The 26230-nt window shown below is 35.7% G+C and overlaps 1 protein-coding gene across 2 annotated transcripts in view; it reads right to left on the reverse strand.

The window, feature by feature from the left end:
* The window catches only part of CCSER1 (coiled-coil serine rich protein 1), a gene marked incomplete at both ends in the record, with an annotated part of 1070022 nt that extends 1045620 nt beyond the window's left edge, over positions 1-24402 (reverse strand). For both annotated transcript variants that reach the window (XM_079713141.1, XM_079713142.1), the window contains 2 exons: positions 14560-14744; positions 23079-24402. In XM_079713141.1, the coding sequence (XP_079569267.1) occupies positions 14560-14744; positions 23079-24402 (1509 nt within the window). The remainder of the gene's footprint in view (positions 1-14559; positions 14745-23078) is intronic.
* Positions 24403-26230: the final 1828 nt, after the last annotated feature.

The following is a 26230-nucleotide window of genomic DNA, read 5'->3' on the forward strand; positions in this document are numbered from 1 at the left end:
AGCAATTCTACTGTGGTTTTCTTAATGTGATCCTATTTCAGTGAAGAAAAAAAAAGTACTTTTTAATGAAGCTTTTATCCACTGCTTTAGTAAAATATGTTTGCTTATTTAACTAGAATAATTTGTTTTTTATGGCAAAATGATTCTTATTTTTAAATGAATATAGGAATTTTTAGCAAAGTCATAGTGTCAAAAACCAAAAAATCCCTTTATGTTGTTTTAATAGAGCAAAAGCAATTTCTGTAAAAATAATTTGTATGGGTCAATAGTTCTGATTTCCTTAAAATTACCTAATGGTCTACTTATAACAACAAGGAGAGACTCACGAAAAGCTCAAGATGTTAGCTTCTTTTATGTTCAACCCCACTGCGCTGAATCAAAAAATACAAAGCAAAACTATATACTGAACAACAGTGGCTATCTTTGAACTTCTTTAGTCAACAGACCTTACAGGCTTCCAGCTGCTGTAAGTTCCCTTCAAGGAACTATAGTATCACTTTATAAAATTTAATAGTGTTTCAACTCTCTTTTGTCATGCAGGATTTCCTAGAGAGATGAATGCTATTGGAAAAGAGCATGCATTAATAGTTCCTTTCTCTTATTCTAAATGTAAGCCCAGCATCTCTGATTAGTTCTTTTTTCTCAGCTATAGCAGCTTCCAGTAGACTGCTGGGTCAAGTTAAATCTTTAGGATCAGTGTACCCTGGCACCCACTCGACTCAGTGATAGTTTCCGTATACTTTTATTATCATTATTATTAAAAAATAAAAGAGAGAGAATCACTGTGATTCATGAACCATAGCTAGGTGGCTGATCTTTTCATTTGAAATCGCTATTTGTATTAATGTATCCACATTTCTTTGGAACATAAATCTACTGAAGGCACAGCATGCTGAGATATACTGTCTCATCCCAACCAGCACCTAATACATCATATGAACTATGTGACAGCTGGTTACTCCCCTCCTCATTAAAATTCATGTAGTTCAAATATTCAAGCTGAATATCCTACTGGTAGATGTATTCTTCCAACAGAATGAAGAAAGAAGAAAGACAAAAGCAAAAACTTGAGTGTGTCATAAAACTTTCTCTCACAAATGTTTAGGGATCTTAAGTTATCTCAGGACAGACTAGTACTACTAGTAAATACACTATAGTTCAAAATTTATTTTTAAAGTAAAATAAATAAGGTACTCTATAATTCACTATTTTCTTCAACTTTATTTTTTGTTTTTGAAGTAATTGCCTATTATTATTTTGGATAAAATTAAGGTTTAACAGAAGATACTTTTAAATAAGTAATGTATCAGGTTATTATGTGAGTGTTCACATAAATGTTCACAATGTTTAAACTTTTTATTTAAGAAAACAGAGAATGCAAATTAAATTTCTTTGTAAAAAGTCAAGACACCTGTCTTAGGGCAGATGCTTTTTTCCTAATTTCATAATCAGGAAATAACTAGGTCGAGTAAACGTTCTAATTAAAGGGTAACATAAACATGGTAAAATATGCAAATCTTAAGTGTACTTCTCAAATAGTTTTTTTCTAAGCAATATAAATTGATTTTGAAAAATGTATGAGTTTCTGGAAAATACACAAATGAGAAATCAGGTAAATAGCAGATTACCCTTATAAAGCACTAACATATAAATAACTTGAATATTTTAAGGATTATTTTTGTTGTGGCTTAAAGGAGCCAACTCAACTTCTTGTCATGATGAGATATACTTTAAAGGTGAGTTTGGCTCTTAAAATGTTTTCCTTTCTAAATGGCTACTGGAAAAGGTAATATTATTTAATTTCAGTTTCTGGCTTTAATCCATGTTATTAATAAATACGCATCATTTTCATCAATATAGCACTTTAAAATTTGTAAAGCCTTTTCACATAAAATATAGTATTTGATCCTTACATCAACTCTATAAGGTAGGTAGTATTATTAGGTGAAAAAAATGAGACTGGAATTTGGTGTCCTCTTTCCAATTGCTTGCTCCTTTTATCACACCATACTTGCTTATTTAAGAAATTAAAGTCGTGCTTAACGGACACAAGGAGAACTCCTATTTTGCAAATTTGTCTATTTTGATCATGTTTCTGTGTTAGGAGAAATAGTTTGCCTTTGGTTCTTAAGCAATATATATATATATATATATATATATATATATATATATATATATATAAATAATTTGGGGAACTAAAGGTATTTTATAGATTTTCTTCCCTTCTGAAATCATGCTGAAAACTCCACCTTCCCCTTTGAGCACACACACTGCACACCACAAGTTCCTCTTGGTCCACAGCCAGCCTGAGGCACAATCCACAGGAAGCTCCAAAGGAGACAAACCAGAAACAGCAGTGAAAGAGAAGAGAGTAAGACAGAAGTGGGCTATGTGTGGTTCTTTGGTAGTTGCCAAGTGTCCTGGAAGGTCAAATATACACTGCTTGCACAATGCACACAACTTTTGCCACTATCTGTCTTTTGCTCAACTTAAGCTGCTGTCAATTTGAAAACAAAACAAAACCAAAAAAAACATAATTGTGGGTGACAGTAGTGAGGGTAGACTTAATTACTGCAACATATTACACAGACTCTAATAGGGAGGTCCTAGTTTAAGTGATATATCAATAATTGCTGCTTCTCCAGTATGACTTTAGAAATAGAAGGGAAGGGTTGAGAATCCTTGGAGTACCTTAAAAGGAGGCTGAAATATAAGTGTATAAAAACTGAAATAGGATAGTAACATAGATGGGGGGAAAAAGGGACAGAAGCCATGAACTATGAGGGCAAAAGTCAGTTCTCTGCATATTTTTCCAGTTCCACTCCAAAGTTTCAGTCCTTGGATTTTCAACTACTTCACTTATGCAAATAGCTTTTTTTCACGAGCTCTTATTCTATTGCCATAAATCTAATACATTGTGCTTTTCAGTGCATATTGGCTTTGTCAGATTTCTGATATATTAGAGATTCCCAGCCTTTCCATTTGGAATCCACATGTCATTTCACCTACATCTTAAGTTTTCAGATAGAACAGGTTTAAAAAAAAGGGGGGGGTCAAGAACCAAATGCCAAGTAATAGCTGTTTAGAGTATGAAAAAGCAGCTTGCAAAGGAGTCTGAAAGGAGAAAAGGAGAATAACCAAAGGAGAGTTAACCCTGCAAAAGGAAAAGTGATAAGTATATAGAGTCCTCAACAGTGTGAAATGCTGAAGAGAGGTCAAGAAAGATGAAGATTGAAAAAAAAGAATATGAAAACTGGCAAAGTCACTAATGACTTTAGAAAAGCTCTCAATTGGGGCGGTTTCTGCCTACCAAGGGATATTTTTCAACATCTGGAGATATGTCCAGTTGTCACAACTTGAGGGTTCTACTGGCATTTTATGGGTAGGGGTCAGGGACGCCATTAAACACCCTACAGTGCAAAAGACAGCCCTCTTCCACCTCCCAACAAAGAACTATCCAGGACAAAATGTCAATAGTGCCCATGCTGAGAAACTATACATTACAAGAGCTAATAAAACATGAAATTGAGGACTCTGTGGGCAGTGAGGAAATGCATTTGGCAAGAGAAGGCTATTCTTTTAGAAAAAGTTTGCCTTGTAGTAGGAAAGAAGAACAGGGAGGAAAACTTCAGGAGCAAGCAGGATATAGAAAATGTTTAATTTCTGTTTATTTCCTTCGGGCTGGGAAACTTGGCAGTGTTGTAAACTGACAACGGTGAAGAGATGGAGAAAGACAGGAATAAAGACACAGACCTACTAGGGAATGGACTTGAGGATACGGGGAGGGGGAAGGGTAAGCTGTGACAAAGTGAGAGAGTGGTATGGACATATATACACTACCAAACGTAAAATAGATAGCTAGTGGGAAGCAGCCACATAGCACAGGGAGATGAGCTCGGTGCTTTGTGACCACCTGGATGGGTGGGATAGGGAGGGTGGGAGGGAGGGAGACGCAAGAGGGAAGAGATATGGGAACGTATGTATATGTATAACTGATTCACTTTGTTATAAAGCAGAAACTAACACACCATTGTAAAGCAATTATACTCCAATAAAGACACACATACAAAAAAAAACAGATGGAGAAGAAACCAGAGGAGCAAACGTAAGAGACATACTGATGATGACTGTTCTTAAGGATGTAAGGAGTTGAAATCAGGAAGACGAGTAGAAACAACTGCTTTGAAAGAATACAGGGACACATATCTCTCTAAGATCAGAGGAAATGGGGGACTGATGGGAAAAAGACTAAGAGTGGGTGGCAAGAACAGGATAGTTGGAGGAGAGTGTTTAAAGCTTACACTTAGTGCCTGAGATAAGCAATTGGCCTGTGATCCATTTTCTCTGAGAAAGAGTTACAGGGAGTTTGCTTCCTGGAAAGATCTCCTTGTAAACACAGTAATGACTGACCTAATTAGCAAACAAACAAACCACAAAACTAAAATGGTTTTTACTATAGGGGAGTTTAAGTGAGACTGCTTATGAAAAATAAAGCTGCAACTTAGAGATTTATGGGATATGACTCCCTGGAAAATGACTGTGTATGCTATCTAACTATTTGAGTATAAAGTAGAGATGTTTCATGAGGTCAAAGGGAAAACTTCTAGTTATAAGATAAATAAGTTCTGAGGGTGTAGTGTACAGCATGGTGACTATAATTAAAAAGAAAAACAATGAGATGTTTCATATTGATTGGCTCTTTCTGTGTCAATGAGGTGATTATATATATTTAACAATGTAAACTTTATCCAACAATCTGGGCCAGTGCCCACCAGATGCAGAAAGGAGCTGGGAAGCTGGACGGTATTCCAGATCTCTCCCTGCTTCACCTGTGCCTCTTGACAACTGACAAAGGCTCTGATTCATGTTGAGTTTCTCTGACAAAAAAAATTCTTTATTTCTCACTGACACATACACTAATCATTGGGTAGTGCTGAAGACAACTAACCAAGCGTTAAAATCATAATTCTGTAAGGAAATTACAAACGTATACAATAAAGAGCCTAAGAGATGGAACAAAAGAAAGGTACTTGGGTTGTTTCCAGTTGAACGTAACAAGCTTAGAACAATAGAAGATATAAACAAAGGAGGAATTTCAGACCAAACTTTTAACACTAGAGTGAAATGATCACTGAATTAAATTATAAAAGTGATAAAATGACAGCTACTCTAAATTAGGAATGACTAAACAAAAACATCATCATATAGGAAAAGTGTGAAATGTATATGCATGATTCATTTGTAAATCACACTTTCTTATCCTGAATTGCAAATATGATGGTTTGTGAGATTATTATAAATGTCTGTCTTGATTGTTAAATTATTTGAAAATAATATTAATATATTAAAATATTTATATCTTTTCTATAAACTGACTGTAATGTAAAATATTAGACATAATTCTACTACAATAATATACTTCTTGACCTTGGAAGTCAAATTTTGTTTGGCTTTTTTAATTTACTAAAATTAATTTAATATGTTGTATTTAAATTTCAAAATAATAGACTAACCCTAGGAAGAATAATTTTTTCTTTATTGTGTAACTAGAATAATGTAAAAACTTCAAATTCCAAAGACTATTCCCTCAGAAAAGATAGTTATTTTACTCAAGGTCAATTCTATGTTACAGACTGTGCAGTGTTCAGATGGTCAGAGATTTGCCATGGATCCTGAATCAATAAGTATTCTTTCTCGCACTATGAAAGCTGTGTCAGCTCACAGGGTTACCTAAACAAGGCAAAAAAATAGTTTGCATCTTACAGAAAATTGAGATGAACTGAACCAATTAAAAATAAAACTGTCATCTTTGCATTCTAATCCCAAGAATAAAAGGTTAACAACCTTAATTTTCCAATTTCTTAATTTCAGAGGGGTATATAAACTGTCTAACGGGTATCCTAGATATAGTGTGGTTAGAGAAAAAATCTTTAATTTTCTTCTATTGTCCATCTTAATTATTTCCTTGATAAGTAATAATAAATAGAAATATGTACTGTTCTTAATGAAGATTTTAATATATTCTAGCATTGCTGTTATTACAATGTGATTGCTTATTGCTATGGCCTGAATGTTTGTATTCCCCCAAAATCCATATGTTGAAATTCTAATCCCCAAAGATGATGGTATTAGAAGGGGGGGCCTTTGGGAGGTGCTTAGGTCATGAGGGTGGACGCCTCATGAATGGGATTAGTGCCTGCAAAAAAGAAGCTCCAGAGAGATCCCTAACCCCTTCCACCAGGTGAGACACAGCGAGAAGATGCTGGCTACAAATCAAGAACCATGCTGCCATCTTGATCTTGGACTTCCCATCCCCCAGAACTGTGAGAAATAAATTTCTGTCATTTATAAGCCACCCAGCCTGTGATATTTTGTTATAGCAGCCTGAACAAACTAAGACATTTATAGTAAATTTTAATAATGTAATCACAGAGGGAAAAATTAGGTGCTATGGACATTTTCATGTGAACTGTATGAAGAGAAATGGTAATAACTAGGATACTGCATTTATTTACTTACAACTTTTCTTAAAGTCATTTAAGATGAAGTGAGTTAACTCTCTGAATAAGCTACTCATAGCATTGTGCACCAAACATACAAATTGTGACAGCTTCTAAACAAAAATGACTCATCCCAAAAGCTAGAATGAAAAAAAATGAATGGAATATTTTATCCAATTCTTCTTTTTTAAAGGCAATTCTGAATCTATAAGTTGGTAAGAAATGGAGTTGGGGTAGATAAAATACACAGAGGATTTTTAAATATCACCTTATAGACATATTTGACTCAGAGCTTACATTTTTTTAATGGGTTCTCCAATAATATCACAAACAACTGACTACTTCTTGTCTTCTTTGTATGGCCAGTCCATAAGTATTGTACTAATATGATCCTGGAAACCATTCTGTAAGGTCAATTATCCTAAAATGAATGATGCTTCTACTAGAACAATATCAAAGGTGGTATGGCCTTGATCAAGTACTTAGCATCAAAAACCAGTTTTATCAAACAATGTATCATAGAAACATCTGTACATTTGTATAATAAGTTAAAATGTCAAAAATGTGCATAAGGACACCACGCATAGTGATTGTTCTACAGGCCTTAATTCATATCTATATCAACATATATCCAACCTAATCAGCAATTTTACCTTTAATTCACCCATATTTATTGTGCACCAGGCACTTTACTAAGTGCTATACGAAATGCTAATATATACAAAAGTTCTTCCATTTAAAAGACTGAATGAAATCTAATAAATGAAACATATTCAAATAACTCAGTGGTGAGTGCCATACACATGATACAACTTAGAAGAACATTGATAGGAAAACTATCATTAGTAACTAGAAAAATCAATAAAGGCATTATGGATTAGGGCTATTAATCTAAAATTAATATACTACTTATCAACAAGTATAATTGCATGTTTAATGAGTGATACTTGTGATTTTCCTTCTTAAAATACATAAGGATTAACGAGAATGATTTGTATGCCCCCATTTTCTTAAATATATTAATGACTTCCTTTTCTCATTAAATGTCCTTGTAGCATGCAATGATATTAGCTTTAATTCCATTCACAATGTTACATCAAAAGCTGAGATCATTATTTTAACCCTCAAAAAGCCATTAACATTTTTACATATTTGAAAGTCTTATTTAAGATTTCAGGATTCAGAGGAGAAACTTCTTGAATCAGATCCTATAATCATCATCTTTCACTTGCTCTGAATTTTGAGCTTGAACAACTTTCATGCCACAAAATGAAAGTGTGAAAGTGCATATACCAAGCAAGCCCAGGAGAGCTCTTTTGCCTAGTGGATGGTAGAGGTGGGATGTTTTGAAAGTGATTCTTTAAACATTAATTTTGTACTTTCTTCTTTACTGTTGCAGTGCCTCCCAGAGCTCCTGCTCAGCACTAGCATAGTCCTCAATGTTAGAAATTAGCCAAAAACACTAGGGAGTTATGTATATAATTAATAGTGTCAATTGAGCATGTGAGATAAAGTATATGTAAATTAGGGATACAAGAGTTCATGTGCCCTTTTTTAATCCTTTTTTACTTTTGATATCAATGGTCACAATCCAAATCAAGCATGCCCCACTCATTCTGAATTTTAAGATGGTCAAAATGGTTAAATCTGGTGTATTGATAAGATTAGGTTATTATCTCCCAGTCTAGAACCCTAAAATTCTAAAGGGCTCTCTCTTTCATCTTTGCATCTTCAAAGTAGGTTCTAAATAAATATTTATTGAAAGAAATTGTAAATGAATTGATGAATGGATGAATGAATAAAGAAAACGCTAACAAAGGAGAAAACAGTAGGCCCCAGAAGAAAAGTGAATGCACAGTTAAGTGCTTGTCTATTTAGCATAGGGCTTACTTAGTCTTAATCAATTATTGTCAATAATATTTAAATTCTAGATTTCAACATATCAAAGAATTAAGATACAACATGAGACGCTGTTGATATGCAAGTAACTGTTTTTTTTTTCTCAAATATAAATCTGGTCTGTTCTTCTAGCGAAGAAGTCCTACAGTTCATGTTTTTACTATGCTATTCACAGTTTCTACACAAAGGCAACAGGATGCCAAACTGCAAATGAGAGGAATTAAGCTGTCAGAGTAAAAGTGGCCATAAGTGAATTGTCAGAATCGCTCAGCACAGATAGTTCCGGGGAACTCTGTGGATGCATTTGCTGAGTAAGCTAAAGCTAACACAACTTTCCAAGCCAGCTTTTTAATGTAATACAAACAAGTATTTCCAAATATAGTAATATTCCCAAACCGGGAGTCAAGCAAAGTTAAATTAGATATACATCTCAAGGCCTTTAAGTCAGGAAGAGAGCACATCTCAAAGGACAAAACTTGTGGTTAAAATGAACCCTTCAATGTCAAAGATGTTTTCCTCTTTCTGAATCACAAGGACCAGCTCAGTGTGAGGCATCAAATCAAATGACTTTATGCCCATCAAATACCTGTAGACAACAGGGAGGGAGGAGGTAAGCAGGAAATCTCAGTTAATTAAAAGAACTGAGATACAATAAACTATTAGGGAATATCATAGTCATTAGTGCCCATGATACATATCTGGGTCTACATCATCCAGACACATGCAAGAGACAACTTCCTGGCCCCTTTTGTGGCAAGTTTGGGCCTGGTGATTAGATTTGCTCAATGGGAAATGAAGTGAGTCTCTCATAGGTAAAGCATTTATTACTGGGGTGCAGTCTCCAGAGATCTTTTACCACAGTGAAAGGCAGTGTTTTGCAACAGCTGCTGCTTCAACAGCCTGGATACAGAAGGAGGAGATGCTGAATGGAACTCCAGCACCTTCTGCAATGAACACATAGCCGGAGTGAGAAATAAATCTATATTATAAAGTCACTAAGGGCTTCCCTGGTGGCGCAGTGGTTGAGAGTCCGCCTGCCGATGAAGGGGACACGGGTTCATGCCCCGGTCCGGGAAGATCCCACGTGCTGCAGAGCGGCTGGGCCCGTGAGCCATGGCCTCTGAGCTTGCGCGTCTGGAGCCTGTGCTCCGCAGCGGGAGAAGCCACAACAGTGAGAGGCCCGCGTACCGCAAAAAATAAATAAGTAAGTAAGTAAATAAGTAAATAAATAAATAAATAAAGTCACTAAAATGTGGAGGTTGTTTGCTCTTAGGTAGCCCGGCTCATCCTTCCTCATACACTCAGGCACTTTCCTTCCTCTAGTGATGCCAGGTGCTACATATTGTTTAACACATACAAATCTATCCTCAATTAATACTTTTTTTAGAGCGGGGTGATCTCATAAATATTTGGAGTTAGACTTCACTGTGTGAAGCTGCTGGAGAAACCAAGACAAATCCATCATTTATACATCATAATCTGGAGGAAAAGTTCCTGGAAGAAAAGAGCCTACTTCTAGAAAAGTTGTTTTTAAATGTTTGGACCATCCTAAGGAAAGTATCAAGAAAGTTACAAAGAGGAAAATTAAGGGAAGTCTTTATTTAAAGCAGTTTGAAGATATATACTAAATTTGAATGCTCATCAAATTGTTACATATATATTGACTTCTTGTAATAAATTTAAGCAAAGTCCAATTTCTTCTGAGCCACTGATGTTCAAAGAGTTAATATATCCTGCCCTTTCCCTTTTACACTGAAATAGCCCCAAAGTGTACAAAAACACTAGAATTGTGGTCTATCTCACCTATTAGAGAATATTTTTGGTCATTCACAGGAACCCTCAGCATCTTAATAAACAGAGCCATACACCATTGGTAGAATTAAATCCTCATGACCTATATGAAATACTCTAGTTCCTTCTAAGTATAAATATCTTCTTTTGTGACAAAGTTCCTTTTCGGATGAGCTATCTCTCAGTAAAGACATTGATTCCATTCATCAGCATATCAAGACATATTACCACATTTTAAATCCAGAATAAGTACTACATTTTGTTTGTTTTTTGTATCCCTTACAGAAGGTTGTAGTCTGGACTTAGAGCAAGCATAGATTGCCTTAAATGTGTTAACTTCATTATACAGAAATAATGCAAGAAAAATGAAAAATTAATTTTAAATCTATTACATTCCCCCCAAAGCATGTAGGATTTAAAGTTAGACAGTGAGCATCCAAATCTAAATCCTATTCCTGCCACTTTCTATCTGTGTTTTCGGGCAAGTTGCTTAGCTTCTTAGTGCCTTATTTTACTCTTTTGCAAAACGTGATCAGTAAAAGAATCACTCGGTTCATAATACTGTGAGGACTGAATGTGATAATATATGAGAAGCATTAAGAGTAGTCCCTTGGTTCAAATAAGTATTAAAAATACATGTTACTACTATTGCTCTAAAAGAAAAGAATAACTGAACCATGGATGCATTCTTAAACACACATATTCACCTGAATTATTCTGGAAGAGGAATATAGAAAACGTGTGCATCTTCTCACACATAAAGCTATCATTTCCTAAGCATATGTCACTTGCTTCACATATAGCTAAAATTACCTAAAAATCCTAGCATTTCTTCCTTATATTGCTAAGAGCTAAATAATACATTGTATGCATGTTAAATTAACTATTACACTATAAATTAATTAAAGATCGAGATATTAGTTGCAAAGTCCTAAGGAAGAAAGTCATAAAGTAATTTCGATACATTTCGTGTGGAAATTCAAGGGTGTCAGTATTTATTTCAACAAGTTTTACCTGTGAATCCAGTGAACATGTACAATAGTTTAACCAAGTTTCCATCTAATCTCCATAGCGTTTCCCCTACCATGGCAATGGTGTAATCATGCCATCTAGTGGACGATCTACATCACTGCAGGTATATTTTTTTGAAAATTTATAAAAAGCCTCAAATAAATTAACAAAATCACATTTTTATATTTGACATTTAAAATTTTAAACCTTGAAAGTGTATCTGAGGAGAATAATAGTGATTTTGTGATTTTATGAGGAGAATTATATAAACGTAGTATGAAAAACACAAGATATAAAAAGAATAAGTAAAAGGCCCAACTTTGGGCAAAAGTAATAAACAGGGCACACTTATTAATATAAATACGTCTTCACAAAGGAATAATAGAAATTTGGTGAAAATAAATGTTTCATAATAATTCATTAGCCATAACTTTTAATGTTGCATCAATTGGAAATCTATTTTAACATGTTCTTGTATTTAGACAAAAAAAATCAATTGCAACAATAATAATATATTTTCAATGCAAAGAACAGAAAGATGAAATATAATATAATGTAATATCTTTCTATATATGCAAATATAAATACACACATGCATAGTCATTTTTTAGCATAAAAGAAGCAAGAAACCCATTATCGTTTGATGTTCTGTAGATGATTTGTCCAAGATTAAAATCTGGCCAAGCCTGACCTAATGGCTAGAACCTCTAACTTCAAACACAGTGGTTTTGCTATCACTCAGTGTTGCCTCAGTAACTTAAGGCTTCTTCACACTGCAATTGTCATAACTAGATGACCTAATATTTTCAATTGAAACATAATTGTCTAAGATATATAGATATAAGTGATTTAGTTTCAAGCATTTTTCACATATAAGTAGGTAGGGTAGATAGATCCTTTTAAAGAAGCAGTGTTAAATACTAGAAAATCAAAGACACTGCTGAAAAAGGACACGTGAGAAAAGGAGCAAACGGAATCCAAAAGGCAAGCCCATCCCAATATTTGTGAGGCCTGAGGCCTCATGGACCTCCCGGGCTGCAGTCCACTCACATCTTTTCCCACCCTGGCTGTATCCTACACTGTGAGGGAGCTAACACAAGTTACCTCTAAGACACCCCAGCTCACAAGTGCAAGCTCAGACCCCACCCTCCTATACACACCCCATTTCCACCCTCATCTGCAGGCCTCCGCAATTTGAACCAGGAATCTGGAATCTCGGTCACCTGGAATGTGTTAAAGCTTTGGATGGGCATATCACCTTGACCCTCAAGGATTCTCACCCTATGTGAAGTGGGAACTACAGAAAGACAGGAAGAATAGGATCCACTAAAGCAGCAGTCCCCAACCTTTTCGGCACCAGGACCAATTTCATGGAAGACAATTTCTCCATGGACTGGGGGGCAGGGTGATGGTTCAGGTGGTAATGCAAGTGATGGGGAGCGATGGGGAGCAGCAGATGAAGCTTCCACTCACCCGCCACTCACCTCCTGCTGTGTGGCCCAGTTCCTAACAGGCCACAGACCAGTACCAGTCCATGGCCCGGGGGTTGGGGACCCCTGCACTAAGGGGTCTAAGGGTGGTACTGGCATACATGTGGTTTACAACAGGACATTTTTTAGGTGGCTAGAGATGGAGACATGATGTGAAATGATGTTGTCAGAGGTTGTCTTCATGATCAACATTTTTCTTAGACTGTATATCCCAGGGACTTGCTCTAGGATGGAGAATATCAAACCTTCCATGCAAGCAAGAAAGACAGGTTTTAAGGGTTGCTATCCTGGTGTGCTTCTATGTGTTGTGACCCATGAGTGTCTCAAGTGAAGACTTAACCTCTCTGACTTGTGATATCAACTATGCAAACCAATTTTTCCTTCAAAAGAAAGTCTCTTCAATAAGTGATGCTGGGAAAACTAGACAGCTACATATAAAAGAATGAAATTAAAACATCCTCTAACAGCATATACAAAAATAAACTCAAAATGGATTAAAGACCTAAATTTAACACCAGATACTGTAAAACTCCTAGGGGAAAACACAGGCAGAATACTCTGACATAAATCGCAATATGTTTTTGGATCTGTCTCCTAGAACAATGGAAATAAAAGCAAAAATAAACAAATGGGACCTAATTAAAAGCTTTTGCACAGCAAAGGAAACCATAAACAAAACAAAAAGACAACCTACGGACTGGGAGAAAATATTTGCATAAGATAATACCGACAGGGGATTCATTTCCAAAATATATAAACAACTCATACAGCTTAATATTAAAAAAAAAAAATCAAAACATGGGCAGAAGACCTAAATAGGTATTTCTCCAAGGAAGATATACAGATGGTCAACATGCACATGAAAAGATGCTCAATATTACTAATTACTAGAGAAATGCAAATCAAAACCACAATGAGGTATCACCTCACACCAGCCAGAATGGCCAGCATTAAAAAGTCTACAAATCACAAATGCTGAAGAGGGTATGGAGAAAAGGGAACCCTCCTACACTGTTGGTGGGAATGTTAAGTCGGTGCAGCACTATGGAAAACAGTATGGAGGTTCCTCAGAAAACTGAAAATAGAACTACCACATGATCCAGCAATCTGACTCCTGGGCATATATCCAGAGAAAACTCTAATTCAAAAAGATACATGCACCCCAATGTTCATAGCAGCACTATTTAAAATAGCCAAGACATGGAAGCAACCTAAATATCTATTGACAGATGAATGAATAAAGAAGATGTATATATATACATATACATGTTTACATATATACACATACATGTACACAAAATGGGATATTACTCAGCCATAAAAAATGAATGAAATAATGCCATTTGCAGCAAAATGGATGGATCTAGAGATTAGCATATTAAGTGAAATAAGTCAGATAGAGAAAAACAAATATCATATGATATCACTTATATGTGGAATCTAAATAAATGATACAAATGAACTTATCTACAGAACAGAAATAGACTCACAGACACAGAAAACAAACTTATGGTTACCAAAGGGGATGGAGAGAAGATAAGTTAGGCATTTGGGATTAATGTGTACACACTACTATATATAAATCAGATAAGCAACAAGGACCTACTGTACAGCACAGGGAACTATATTCAGCATCTTATAATAACCTATAATGGAAAAGAATCTGAGAGAGTATATATGCATATATTACTGAATCACCTTGCTGCACACCTGAAACTAACATAACATTGTAAATTAACTATATTTCAATTTTTTAAAAAAAAGAAACACAGCAACAAAATATATGATGCTTCAATCTGCAAGGAGCATGAACTTGCCAGTAATATATGGGATTATTTTATTATATGCAGGCATATGTATATACTTACCATGCTGTTCATTTTTGAAGATGATGAACCTGCTCTTTGCTTTCTTAGACTATTAACCTCTTCTACATTTCCATCTTTTGGTTTCAAAATCATCCTGCTACTCCCTGCAGTTCCTTCTGATGAGGATCGCAGTCGCCTCTCTATAAATCTTCCTTCACGGTATGGACTGAGGCTACTGGCAAGAACTATTTAAAAAATAAATAAATAAAAATTAATATAAATGCTTAAATGTAGTTTTTATAAATGTTCCACTGAAAGTAAATGGAAAACTCTTAGTGTCATTCAACAAGTCTCAATCACAGAAAACTTTTTGAATTAGTAGTGGTACTTTACCTAACTATGTAATCTTTTTTTTTTTTTTTTTTTGCGGTACACGGGATTCTCACTGTTGTGGCCTCTCCCATTGCAGAGCACAGGCTCCGGACACGCAGGCTCAGTGGCCATGGCTCACAGGCCTAGCTGCTCCACAGCATGTGGGATCTTCCCGGACCGGGGCACGAACCTGCGTCCCCTGCATCGGCAGGCGGACTCTCAACCACTGCGCCACCAGGGAAGCCCACTATGTAATCATTTTGAAGCCTCTAAAACTTTCTAGTCATCCTTGGCTTCTTCATATCTCACATAAATCACATAAGCAAATCCTGTCCTCATTACCTTCAACTGTATACAGAATGTGACCACTTCTCACCACCTCCCGCATTAACTTCCTGGCACAAACTCCATCACGGCTTGCCTTGGTTACTGCAATACTTCCTAATAGCTTCCTGCCCCTGCCTACTCCCACCTGCCTCTCCCTAACCAATACACAATCTATTTTCTACAAGGTAACCAGAATGATACACTTAAAACATAAGTGAGATTGATCACGATCGCTTCTCTAATCCTAAAGCTGATGTGTTTCCAGTGGGCTACCAGGTTCCGAATGATATGACCCTACTCCGGACCCCTACACAGGGGGCTTCCCATTGCTCAGGTCTTCATCTCTCTAACCATCTTCTACTGCCCACCAGCCCCTTGTTCACTCTGCTTATGGCATACTGGACTTCTTGCTGTTTCTACAACATTGCAGGCATGCTCCAGCCCCAGAATCTTTACCCAATACCCTTTGCACAGATATACTCCTCCCAAATAGCTATACAGCTTACTCCCTAATTTTTGTTAATATGTTACTTTGAGTAATACCCCATTCACTGTATGTAAAAATGGAAACTAAAAACAAAGAACTATGAGAAAGAGAAATTAAGAAACTCATCCTTAAGATTCTCTTCCTCTAGAACCACCTCCAGTACGAAAATCTGTCAGTCAGAGAAAGAGAATAGTAGGAGACCTATATTAAGAAGATTTATTGCAAGGAATTGTCTTATGCATTTATGGGGCCAGCTAGGCTACACCTCGAGGCATGCAGGATCTTAGTTCCCTGACAAGGGATCGAACATGTGCCCCCTGCAGTGGAAGCACAGAGTCCTAACCACTGGACTGCCAGGGAATTCCTGAACACCTTTTCAAAAATTTGTGAAGATCCACGAGAGGGCAGACAGCAGAAGCAAGAAGAACTACAATCCGGCAGACTGTGGAACAAAAACCATATTCACAGAAAGATAGACAAGATGAAAAGGTTATGTACCAGAGGGATATGTACCAGAAGAAGGAAAAGGATAAAACCCAAAAAAAACAACAAATAAATGAAGGGGAGATAGGCAACCTTCCAGAAAAAGAATTCAGAATAATGATAGTGAAGATGATCCATGACCTTGGAAAAAGAATGGAGGCAAAGATCGAGAAGATGCAAGAAATGTATAACAAAGACCTAGAAGAATTAAAGAACAAAACAAACAGAGATGAGCACTACAATAACTGAAATGAAAACTACACTAGAAGGAATCAATAGCAGAATAACTGATAAGTGACCTGGAAGACAGAATGGTGAAATTCACTGCTGCAGAACAGAATAAAGAAAAAAGAATGAAAAGAAATGAAGACAGCCTAAGAGAGCTCTGGGACAACATTAAACACAACATTTGCATTATAGGGGTCCCAGAAGGAGAAGACAGAGAGAAAGGACCAGAGAAAATATCTGAAGAGATTATAGTCAAAAACTTCCCTAACATGGGAAAGGAAATAGCCACCCAAGTCCAGGAAGTGCAGCGAGTCCCATACAGGATAAACCCAAGGAGAAACACACCGAGACACACAGTAATCAAACGGGCAAAAAATTAAAGACAAAGAAAAATTACTGAAAGCAGCAAGGGAAAAATCACAAATAATATACAAGGGAACTCCCAAAGGTTAACAGCTGATTTCTCAGCAGAAACTCTACAAGCAAGAAGGGAGTGGCATGATATACTTAAAGTGATGAAAGGGAAGAACCTACAACCAAGATTACTCTACCCGGCAAGGATCTCATTCAGAGTCGATGGAGAAATCAAAAGCTTTACAGACAAGCAAAAGCTAAGAGAATGCAGCACCACAAAACCAACTCTACAACAAATGCTAAAGGAACTTCTCTAAGTGGGAGACAAAAGAGAAGACAAAGAACTACAAAAACAAACCCAAAACAATTAAGAAAATGGTCATAGGAACATACATATCGATAATTACCTTAAACGTGAATGGATTAAATGCTCCAACCAAAAGACACAGGCTTGCTGAATGGATACAAAAACAAGACCCATATATATGCTGTCTACAGGAGACCCACTTCAGACCTAGGGACACATACAGACTGAGAGTGAGGGAATGGAAAAAGATATTCCATGCAAATGGAAATCAAAAGAAAGCTGGAATAGCACTACTCATATCACATAAAATACACTTTAAAATAAAGAATGTTACAAGAGGCAAGGAAGGACACTACGTAATGATCAAGGGATCAATCCAAGAAGAAGATGTAACAATTATAAATATATATGCACTCAACATAGTAGCACCTCAATACATAAGGCAACTGCTAACAGCTATAAAAGAGGAAATCGACAGTAACACAATCATAGTGGGGGACTTTAACACCTCACTTACACCAATGGACAGATCATCCAAACAGAAAATAAGGAAACACAAGCAATAAATGGCACAATAGACCATGATATTTATAGGACATTCCATCCCAAAACAGCAGATTACACTTTCTTCTCAAGTGCTCATGGAACATTCTCCAGGATAGATCACATCTTGGGTCACAAATCAAGCCTCAGTAAATTTAAGACAATTGAAATCATATCAAGCATCTTTTCTGACCACAACACTATGAGATCACAGATCAATTACAGGGAAAAAAACATAAAAAACACAAACACATGGAGGCTAAACAATACGTTACTAAATAAGCAAGAGATCACTGAAGAAATCAAAGAGAAAATCAAAAATTACCTACAGACAAGTGACAATGAAAACACAATGATCCAAAACCTATGGGATGCAGCAAAAGCAGTTCTAAGAGGGAAGTTTATAGTTATACAAGCCCACCTCAGAAAACAAGAAAAATCTCAAATAAACAACCTAACCTTACACCTAAAGGAACTAGAGAAAGAAGAACAAACAAAACGCAAAGTTAGCAGAAGGAAAGAAATCATTAAGATCAGAGCAAAAATAAATGAAATACAAACAAAGAAAACAATAGCAAAGTTCAATACAACGAAAACCTGGTTCTTTGAGAAGATAAACAGAATTGATAAACCATTAGCCAGACCACCAAGAAAAGGAGGGAGAGGACTCAAATCAATAAAATTATAAATGAAGAAGGAGAAGTTACAGCAGACACCGCAGAAATACAAAGCCTCCTAACAGACTACTACAAGCAACTCTATGCCAATAAAGTGGACAACCTGGAAGAAATGGACAAATTCTTAGAAAGGTATAACTTTCCAAGACTGAACCAGGAAGAAATAGAAAATATGAACAGACCAATCACAAGTAATGAAATTGAAACTGTGATTAAGAACCTTCCAACAAACAAAAGTCCAGGACCAGATGGCTTCACAGGTGAATTCTATCAAACATTTAGGAAAGAGCTAACACCCATCCTTCTCAAACTCTTCCAAAAAATTGCAGAGGAAGAAACACTCCCAAACTCATTCTATGAGGCCACCATCACCCTAATACCAAAACCAGACAAAGATACTACAAAAAAAGAAAATTACAGACCAATATCACTGATGAATACAGATGCAAAAATCCTCAACAAAATACTAGCAAACAGAATCGAACAACACATTAAAAGGATCATACACTGTGACCAAGTGGGATTTATCCCAGGGATGCAAGGATTCTTCAATATATGCAAATCAATCAATGTGATACACCATATTAACAAACTGAAGAATAAAAACCATATCATCATCTCAATAATGCAGAAAAAGCTTTTGACAAAATTCAACACCCATTTATGATAAAAACTCTCCAGAAAGTGGGCATAGAGGGAACCTACCTCAACATAATAAAGGCCATATATGACAAACCCTCAGCAAACATCATTCTCAATGGTGAAAAACTGAAAGCATTTCCTCTAAGATCAGGAACAAGAAAAGGATGTCCACTCTCACCATTATTATTCAATATAGTTTTGGAAGTCCTAGCCATGGCAATCAAAGAAGAAAAAGAAATAAAAGGAATCCAAATTGGAAAAGAAGAAGTAAAACTGTCACTGTTTGCAGATGACATGATACTATAAATAGAGAATCCTAAAAATGCCAGCAGAAAACTACTAGAGCTAATCAATGAATTTGGTAAAGTTGCAGTATACAAAATTAATGCACAGAAATCTCCTGCATTCCTATACACTAATGATGAAAAATCTGAAAGACAAATTAAGGAAACACTCCCATTTACTATTGCAACAAAAAGAATAATATATCTAGGAATAAACCTACCTGGGGAGAAAAAAGACCTGTATGCAGAAAACTATAAGACACTGATGAAAGAAATCAAAGATGATACCAACAGATGGAGAGATATACCATGTTCTTGCATAGGAAGAATCAATATTGTCAAAATGACTACACTACCCAAAGCAATCTACAGATTCAATGCAATCCCTATCAAATTACCATTGGCATTTTTTACAGAACTAGAATGAAAAATCTTACAATTTGTATGGAGACAGAAAAGACCCCGAATAGCCAAAGCAGTCTTCAGGGAAAAATACAGACCTGGAGGAATCAGACTCCCTGACTTCAGACTATACTACAAAGCTACAGTAATCAAGACAATCAATAAGACAATCCCTAATCATCTGGGAAATGCAAATCAAAACCACAGTGAGATATCACCTCACTTTTGTTAGGATGGCCATTATCAAAAAGTCAAAAGACAAAACATGTTTTTGAGCATATCAAAAAAAGGGAACCCTTGTGCACTGTTGTTGAGAATGTAAACTGGTGCAGCCATTATGGAAAACATTATGGAGGTTCTTCAAGAAATTAAAAATAGAGCTACTATATGATCCAGCAATCTTACTTCCAGTAGTATACCCAAAGGCAGCAAAATCACTATCTCAAAGACATATCTGTACTCCCATGTTACAGCAGCATTATTCACAATAGCAGAGGTCTGGAAACATCGTAAGCATGAGAAGAGGAATGGATAAAGAAAATTCAGTATCTACATACAATGGAATATTATTCAGCCTTAAAAAAGAAGGAAATCCTGTCATTTGTGACATGTATGAATCTTGAAGATAAGCTAAGTGAAATAAGCCAGACAGAGAAAGACCAATACTGCATGGTATCACTTACATGGTATCACCTACGTCACTTAGAAACCTGAACTCATAGAAACAGGGAGTAGAAAAGCGGTTGCCTTGGTAAAAGGGTACAAACTTTCAGTTATAAGATAAATACGATCTGAGGATCTAGTGTATAACAAGGTGACTATAGTTGATAACACTGTATTGTATAAGTGAAATTTGCTAAGAGTAGAACTTAAATGTCTCAAAAACAAAAACCAAAAAGGTAAATATGTGACGTGATGGATGTATTAACTAACTTGACGGAGGGTGGGGGAATCCTTTCACAACGTAACATATACCAAATCATCACTTTGTTCACTTTAAATATACAATTTAATTTGCCAATTATACCTGAATAAAATTTTAAAAATGCAAAATACAATCACAACCCCCACTTCCTAATCCTCTTTTCTGCTTTAAACTCATCCTCAGAAGTTATTACCATCTGACATTTATTTATTTGTATATTAATTGTCTGAGTATTCCCAGTAGAAAGTAAGCTTCATGAAGGAAGGAATTTGTTCATTTTTTTCATTGCTATACCCTTAGTGTCCAAAACAGTACCAAAACAATATTTGTTGAATTAATGAATTAAACTGTTCTGTTTGGGCTCATCTATGGGTTTAAAGACTCTTGGCTAGAACCTATTAAGCCAACATATGGCAGTTTTTTTCAGTAACTTTTTAAGCCAATGAGTAAAAAGTTAAATTGCCAGAGAGGTCAACATTCCATTAATAATTCTGATATGAATGTACACCCAGCACATTCAGATGTATATTAAATACTAGCTTAAACTTATTTCACAATAAATACAGAATAAATTTAGTATTATGGAATCTGGCAACTCTTTCTTACATAAAATACATTTGTCTAAATGCCTTTAAAATCTTGAAACTTCTAAATTATAAAATCTTTATGAATAGCAGATGAATATCTCCTATTGATGAAAATGAAGAATAGTATGCAACCAACTTTTCCTTTTTGACATTACCAGCTTATTTGCCTGTCTCTTTCTATTTTACGAGTTGTAGATACTATGAATTATCACCTAATGTCCAGGAACAGGCATCATGGTGTCAAATTCAGTGAAATTAATGTGTTAAATGGCTTGCAATTAGGATCTCAGTCAACAGATTAATAATCAGCAAGATAAGTGTTGGTCATTCCCTAGTTTCCAAAGAGATAAATATTTACTCTATTCAGTTTGACATTGAGGCAAGTCACCATTTCTAAATAAGAATTAGATATAATCAAAATAATTACACTTTTACCTTTTTGGGTGCAATTTTCTAAAAAACTGCCTACATTCTAATCTGAGGTCCACCATTTGCTAACAATGTGATTTCATGAAGTTATTTAACTTAATCCTAAACCTTAGTCATTAATAACTTCCACATAAATCTTTGGTTAGGACTAAATAAAACAGTGTATGCAAATTGCTTAGCACATCTTTGGGCACATAGTATCATCACCATTATCATTCTTATAATTATACTATAGTTAAAGAATTAAGCAGATATAACTAAATCCCAAAATACAAGCAAGGCTACCAAGATAAAAAATGAAAAAAATAGGCAGATGTGTAAAAGTGATTTTGTATCAAATGTGAAAAAATATGAAGACAGTTGGAAAATTAAGTCATGCATTTAAAACTGTAAAATTGCTATATTCATGGAGAGACTAGTTAGGTAAGTCAGATAAACTTATGATTCTTGATATTATATAATATATAATTTCACTGATTACAAATTTTATTTAATATTTTAGTATTATTCTTAATGTTTTGGAAAGAGCCTGGGTCATGACATGTACTACAACCTAGTCATTAAGAGCCTGATCTTTGGATTGAGATAGTTGTAATTTGGCTGTGCTACTTACCAGCTGTATAATCCCTTGGTCTCAGTTTTCTCATGTATAAAATGGGGAACATACTAGTGCCTACCTCATAGGGATTGTATCCTAAACAATTACTTATGAACTTTGTGACTTTGGACACATTACTTAACCTATCTGTGCTCCAATCATCTTGCCTGTAGAATGAGTTAGAATAATAGTAGTGATTTCAATCACTTCCAGATTCAATAAATAAATGTATCCAAAGGGCACAGAACAGTAAATGGACATATTGTTGGGAGAACTATTAGTGTTAGTAGTAGTAGCAAAAGCGGCAGCAGTGGTAGTAGAAATCACAGTACAGAAAAAAAAGAATAAAAAGTGTCAAATACAGCCAGTAGGTATTATATATTCAACAATTCTCTTGAACTGAATTTTATATTGAAAAACCATGTTTTCTGTTGAATAACAGACTGGAGTAAATCAACCTTCCCTCCCTCTTTCTGTGCCAAAACATGGATCCTATTTAATAATAAAAACTTTGTTAAAATAGGAAAAAGAATTTAAATTATACGAATTTCTTTTATAATGATTGTGTCTGGGCTATATCTATTCTTTAACTAAGAAATACCAATACTCTATCATGAACTATAAAAAAAGATGGCCCTTATCTTAGATAAAGCCACATTGCAAATAAAATTAATTTCCTTCCACTTTCTTCTGAGGGTCAGAATCTAAATTACACAACTAAGAAAAATAAGTAACGTGGATGAATTACATTTTCAGCATGATACGAATGAAGTAAGTTTAAGCAGAAAAATGATTTAAGACAAATTATAAATAGAAGACTAAAGAGTGAAAACTAAGAAAAATGTAGTGTCCATGAGATAGAATAAGAAAATTGAAGAAATTATAATGAAAATTATAATTCATATCATTTATTATACAGAGAAAATCATCATACCTTTGGCAGGATTTGCATCATATCCATATGATGTTTTGTTTAAAATATAATGATCACCGGAAGAGGGTATTATTCTTGAATCTGAAATAGGATGGATCCCTTTAACACGTTCAGCTATTGCTTTATGTTGCTCATAAAATCCAAGTTTCCTTGGGGAGCTTGTTGCCAACATTGTTTCACCATTTTGTATCACCATATGTTCTCCTCTTCTTGTATCTGCTGATAGGTGAATCTCTGAGTCACTCGCATTCACAGCAGGTAGTTCAGTGATTTGCAATAACACTTCCTTCTGATTAGCAGCAGAGGTTTCTGGTAAGGATTTAGATTCAGTGCTACACCGACCTTCTAACCTGTATTTCCCAGGAGACATAATTGCACAGGGAACAGTTCCCATAAGGTCTATTGTTGTCTTTGTAGCAGCAGCAGGATTGGGAGAAATCTGAGAGGTAGAATCACTGTGGCCAACGTTGTCACAGTGGGATGCCATGCTTCCACTTTTAGGAAATGCATCTGCTTCAGACACAGAATCTTCAGTCAAGGCCAAGAACTCTGAAGGTGTCTGAGCTGTAGTAAAATCAGCAGAAAGCAGTGGAGATTGTAAAGAGCTTCCCGCCCGTTCTGTTACATCCACAGAACACGATGGAGAACCTCTTAGTAATACAGGTTCCCTCTCTTGGTACTGTGCAATTTCCAGTGAGAATTCAGATTGTTGTACCAATGAAATGGATTGGCTCTGTGGAACTGGCTTAGAAAATTTATAGTGAGATGAAAAAGACTTAGTAAGAAGCTTCTTTGTTGACTGCTTAACAGAACGGCGAGTTTGTTCTTCTGTGAATCCAGAATCATCCCCCTCACTTTTGCCAGAACTTAGGCAATTTATAAAGACATTCTTATTAGTTGAGTGCTCCTTTTCTCTTTCAAAATCCTCTGTCAAAGATCTTGTTATCTTCTTATTTCGTGAACCGCTAAAACCAACAGAATGTCTTCCCCTGGTTTTAGTATGTTCTTCCAAACTCAGTTTTTGCATACTGCTGTGACCAGGTTGAGCACCATTTGAAATACTAAGGTTCTGGTTGGTAGGTTCTTGCTTAGGTTCACTCCCCTTCTTATGATGGAAGCTAATGGAAGGAGTACGGAAGAGGCTCCTGCGTTTACCTGTACTACCTGAGCTTGAGTTAGTGCTGGAAGGAGACGAACTGTGGACACCGACTGTATTACTGGAGGAGGGTGAAGAAGGAAGAGAATCATGTTTTCTGCTAATACTCCTTCTGAATATCGGCAACCGGGAGACCAGAGTAGATCGTCTTGATCCGGAGTCCCCCATTGGGACTCCAAGGCTTGCACTGTGATAGCCAACTTAGCAACCTGAGAAAAGTTAAAACAAATAGAACAAGTTAATAGAATTCAATTATAAATAAGACATTTTAAAACATAATACTGGTTTTTCATTCATGACACAGAATTTGTTATACTAAAATAATAAATAGTAAAATCCTGACAAAGAATTTTCTGAATTTCTATGTAGCAAAATATCCAATAATTTGTATAGAAATTTTATAATGGTGCCACAACTTCACAATGACCAAGAATATTTGAAGTCTAAATTTGTATTGGGAGACACAAGATTACTATTCAAGACTCAGCCTTACTACTCACACCAGTTCTATAATTTGGTAAATTGTTTAATCTTAACTTTTTTTTTTTTTTTTTTTTTTTTTTTTTTTTTTTTTTGTGGTACGCGGGCCTCTCACTGTTGTGGCCTCTCCCGTTGCGGAGCACAGGCTCCGGATGCGCAAGGCTCAGCGGCCATGGCTCACGGACCCAGCCACTCCGCGGCATGTGGGATCTTCCCAGACCGGGACACGAACCCGTGTCCCCTGCATCGGCAGGCGGACTCTCAACCACTGCGCCACCAGGGAAGCCCTAATCTTAACTTTTTATGCTTATTTATTTAGATTTAGTAGGCATATGACAGCCACCATCAATGCTCTCTGGGTAAAATGCCCCACCACTGCCTCTGTTGGCCAGCACCAGATGTACCATGGGGCTCAACAAGTAATTGACCTGAGCTTAACAGAACCACAGACCAGACTAAGGTATGACATGACCCTAGAATCTCTACTCAAAGAAAAAACCAATTGGAACAGATTCTTCCCCTTTGATTATGATTTAGTAAGTTTAGAGATAATTAGACCACTGGCAGAGGAAAGTAAACTACATCATAAAGGATCTAGAGTAGAGTTATAAACAAGATAAAGTTATGAGGAAACCACAGCCATGAGTTGAAGAAAAGACAAATGAAAGTTAATTCAACTGGTAATACTAAGACAAGTGGAGACTACATGCAGAGAAAAGCAGAAGCATAGAAAATTTATGAACCATATTAATGTCAGGGTATTGATGATGTAGACAAAGAAGGATGAGGAGAAGGTGGCAGCTGCAGTTCATTAATTGTGATGCACCAAGTACTTGAAACAGGTTATCTCTTTTAATGCTTTTAACTATAGAAGTAGATACTACTATGGTCACTTTACAGCAGAAAGATAAGTTGCCTATGTCACTCAGCTGATAAGTGCTAAAGCAGGACTAAGAAACTAAGCATTATCTAACCACAGCGTCAGTTCATAATCAGCATGGTATACACTGCTTTCACTAGAGTGAAAAGCCAAGAGCTTAGGCTGAAGGCCCAGATATGTTTCCACTTCAGAAATTACTAGTTGTATGGTAGATCTTTCTCTTACGGTGACTGCTATTTTTCACTGGTTTTTATAATGTGCCATGATTTGTTTCCTATTTTGTTTTGTTTTGCTTTGTTTCTAAATTTTACTTAATTCCTTAACTATAATGTGCACACCCCCGCTTTGTCAACTTGAATCATGCTGTTTCTTTTTGTTATTTATTGCAACCAAAACTATCTAACAATAACAAATACTACATAAAATGACAGGCCCTCCATTTTATCATTCTTGCAGATAAATTATTAGATTGATCAAGTAAAATACTTTATGTCCTTGAGAAAGTGTACGACAAAAATGGAAAATATTTTCTCTTTCACATACGCATTTTTAAATATTTGATATTTTGTTCTAAATGATATAAAATCAATTTGTCTTTCATGATTTTTATTGGATGATCTTTAATTGCACTCACTG

Source organism: Hyperoodon ampullatus (assembly GCF_949752795.1).
Source record: "Hyperoodon ampullatus genome assembly, chromosome: 1".
Taxonomy (NCBI): Eukaryota; Metazoa; Chordata; class Mammalia; order Artiodactyla; family Ziphiidae; genus Hyperoodon; species Hyperoodon ampullatus.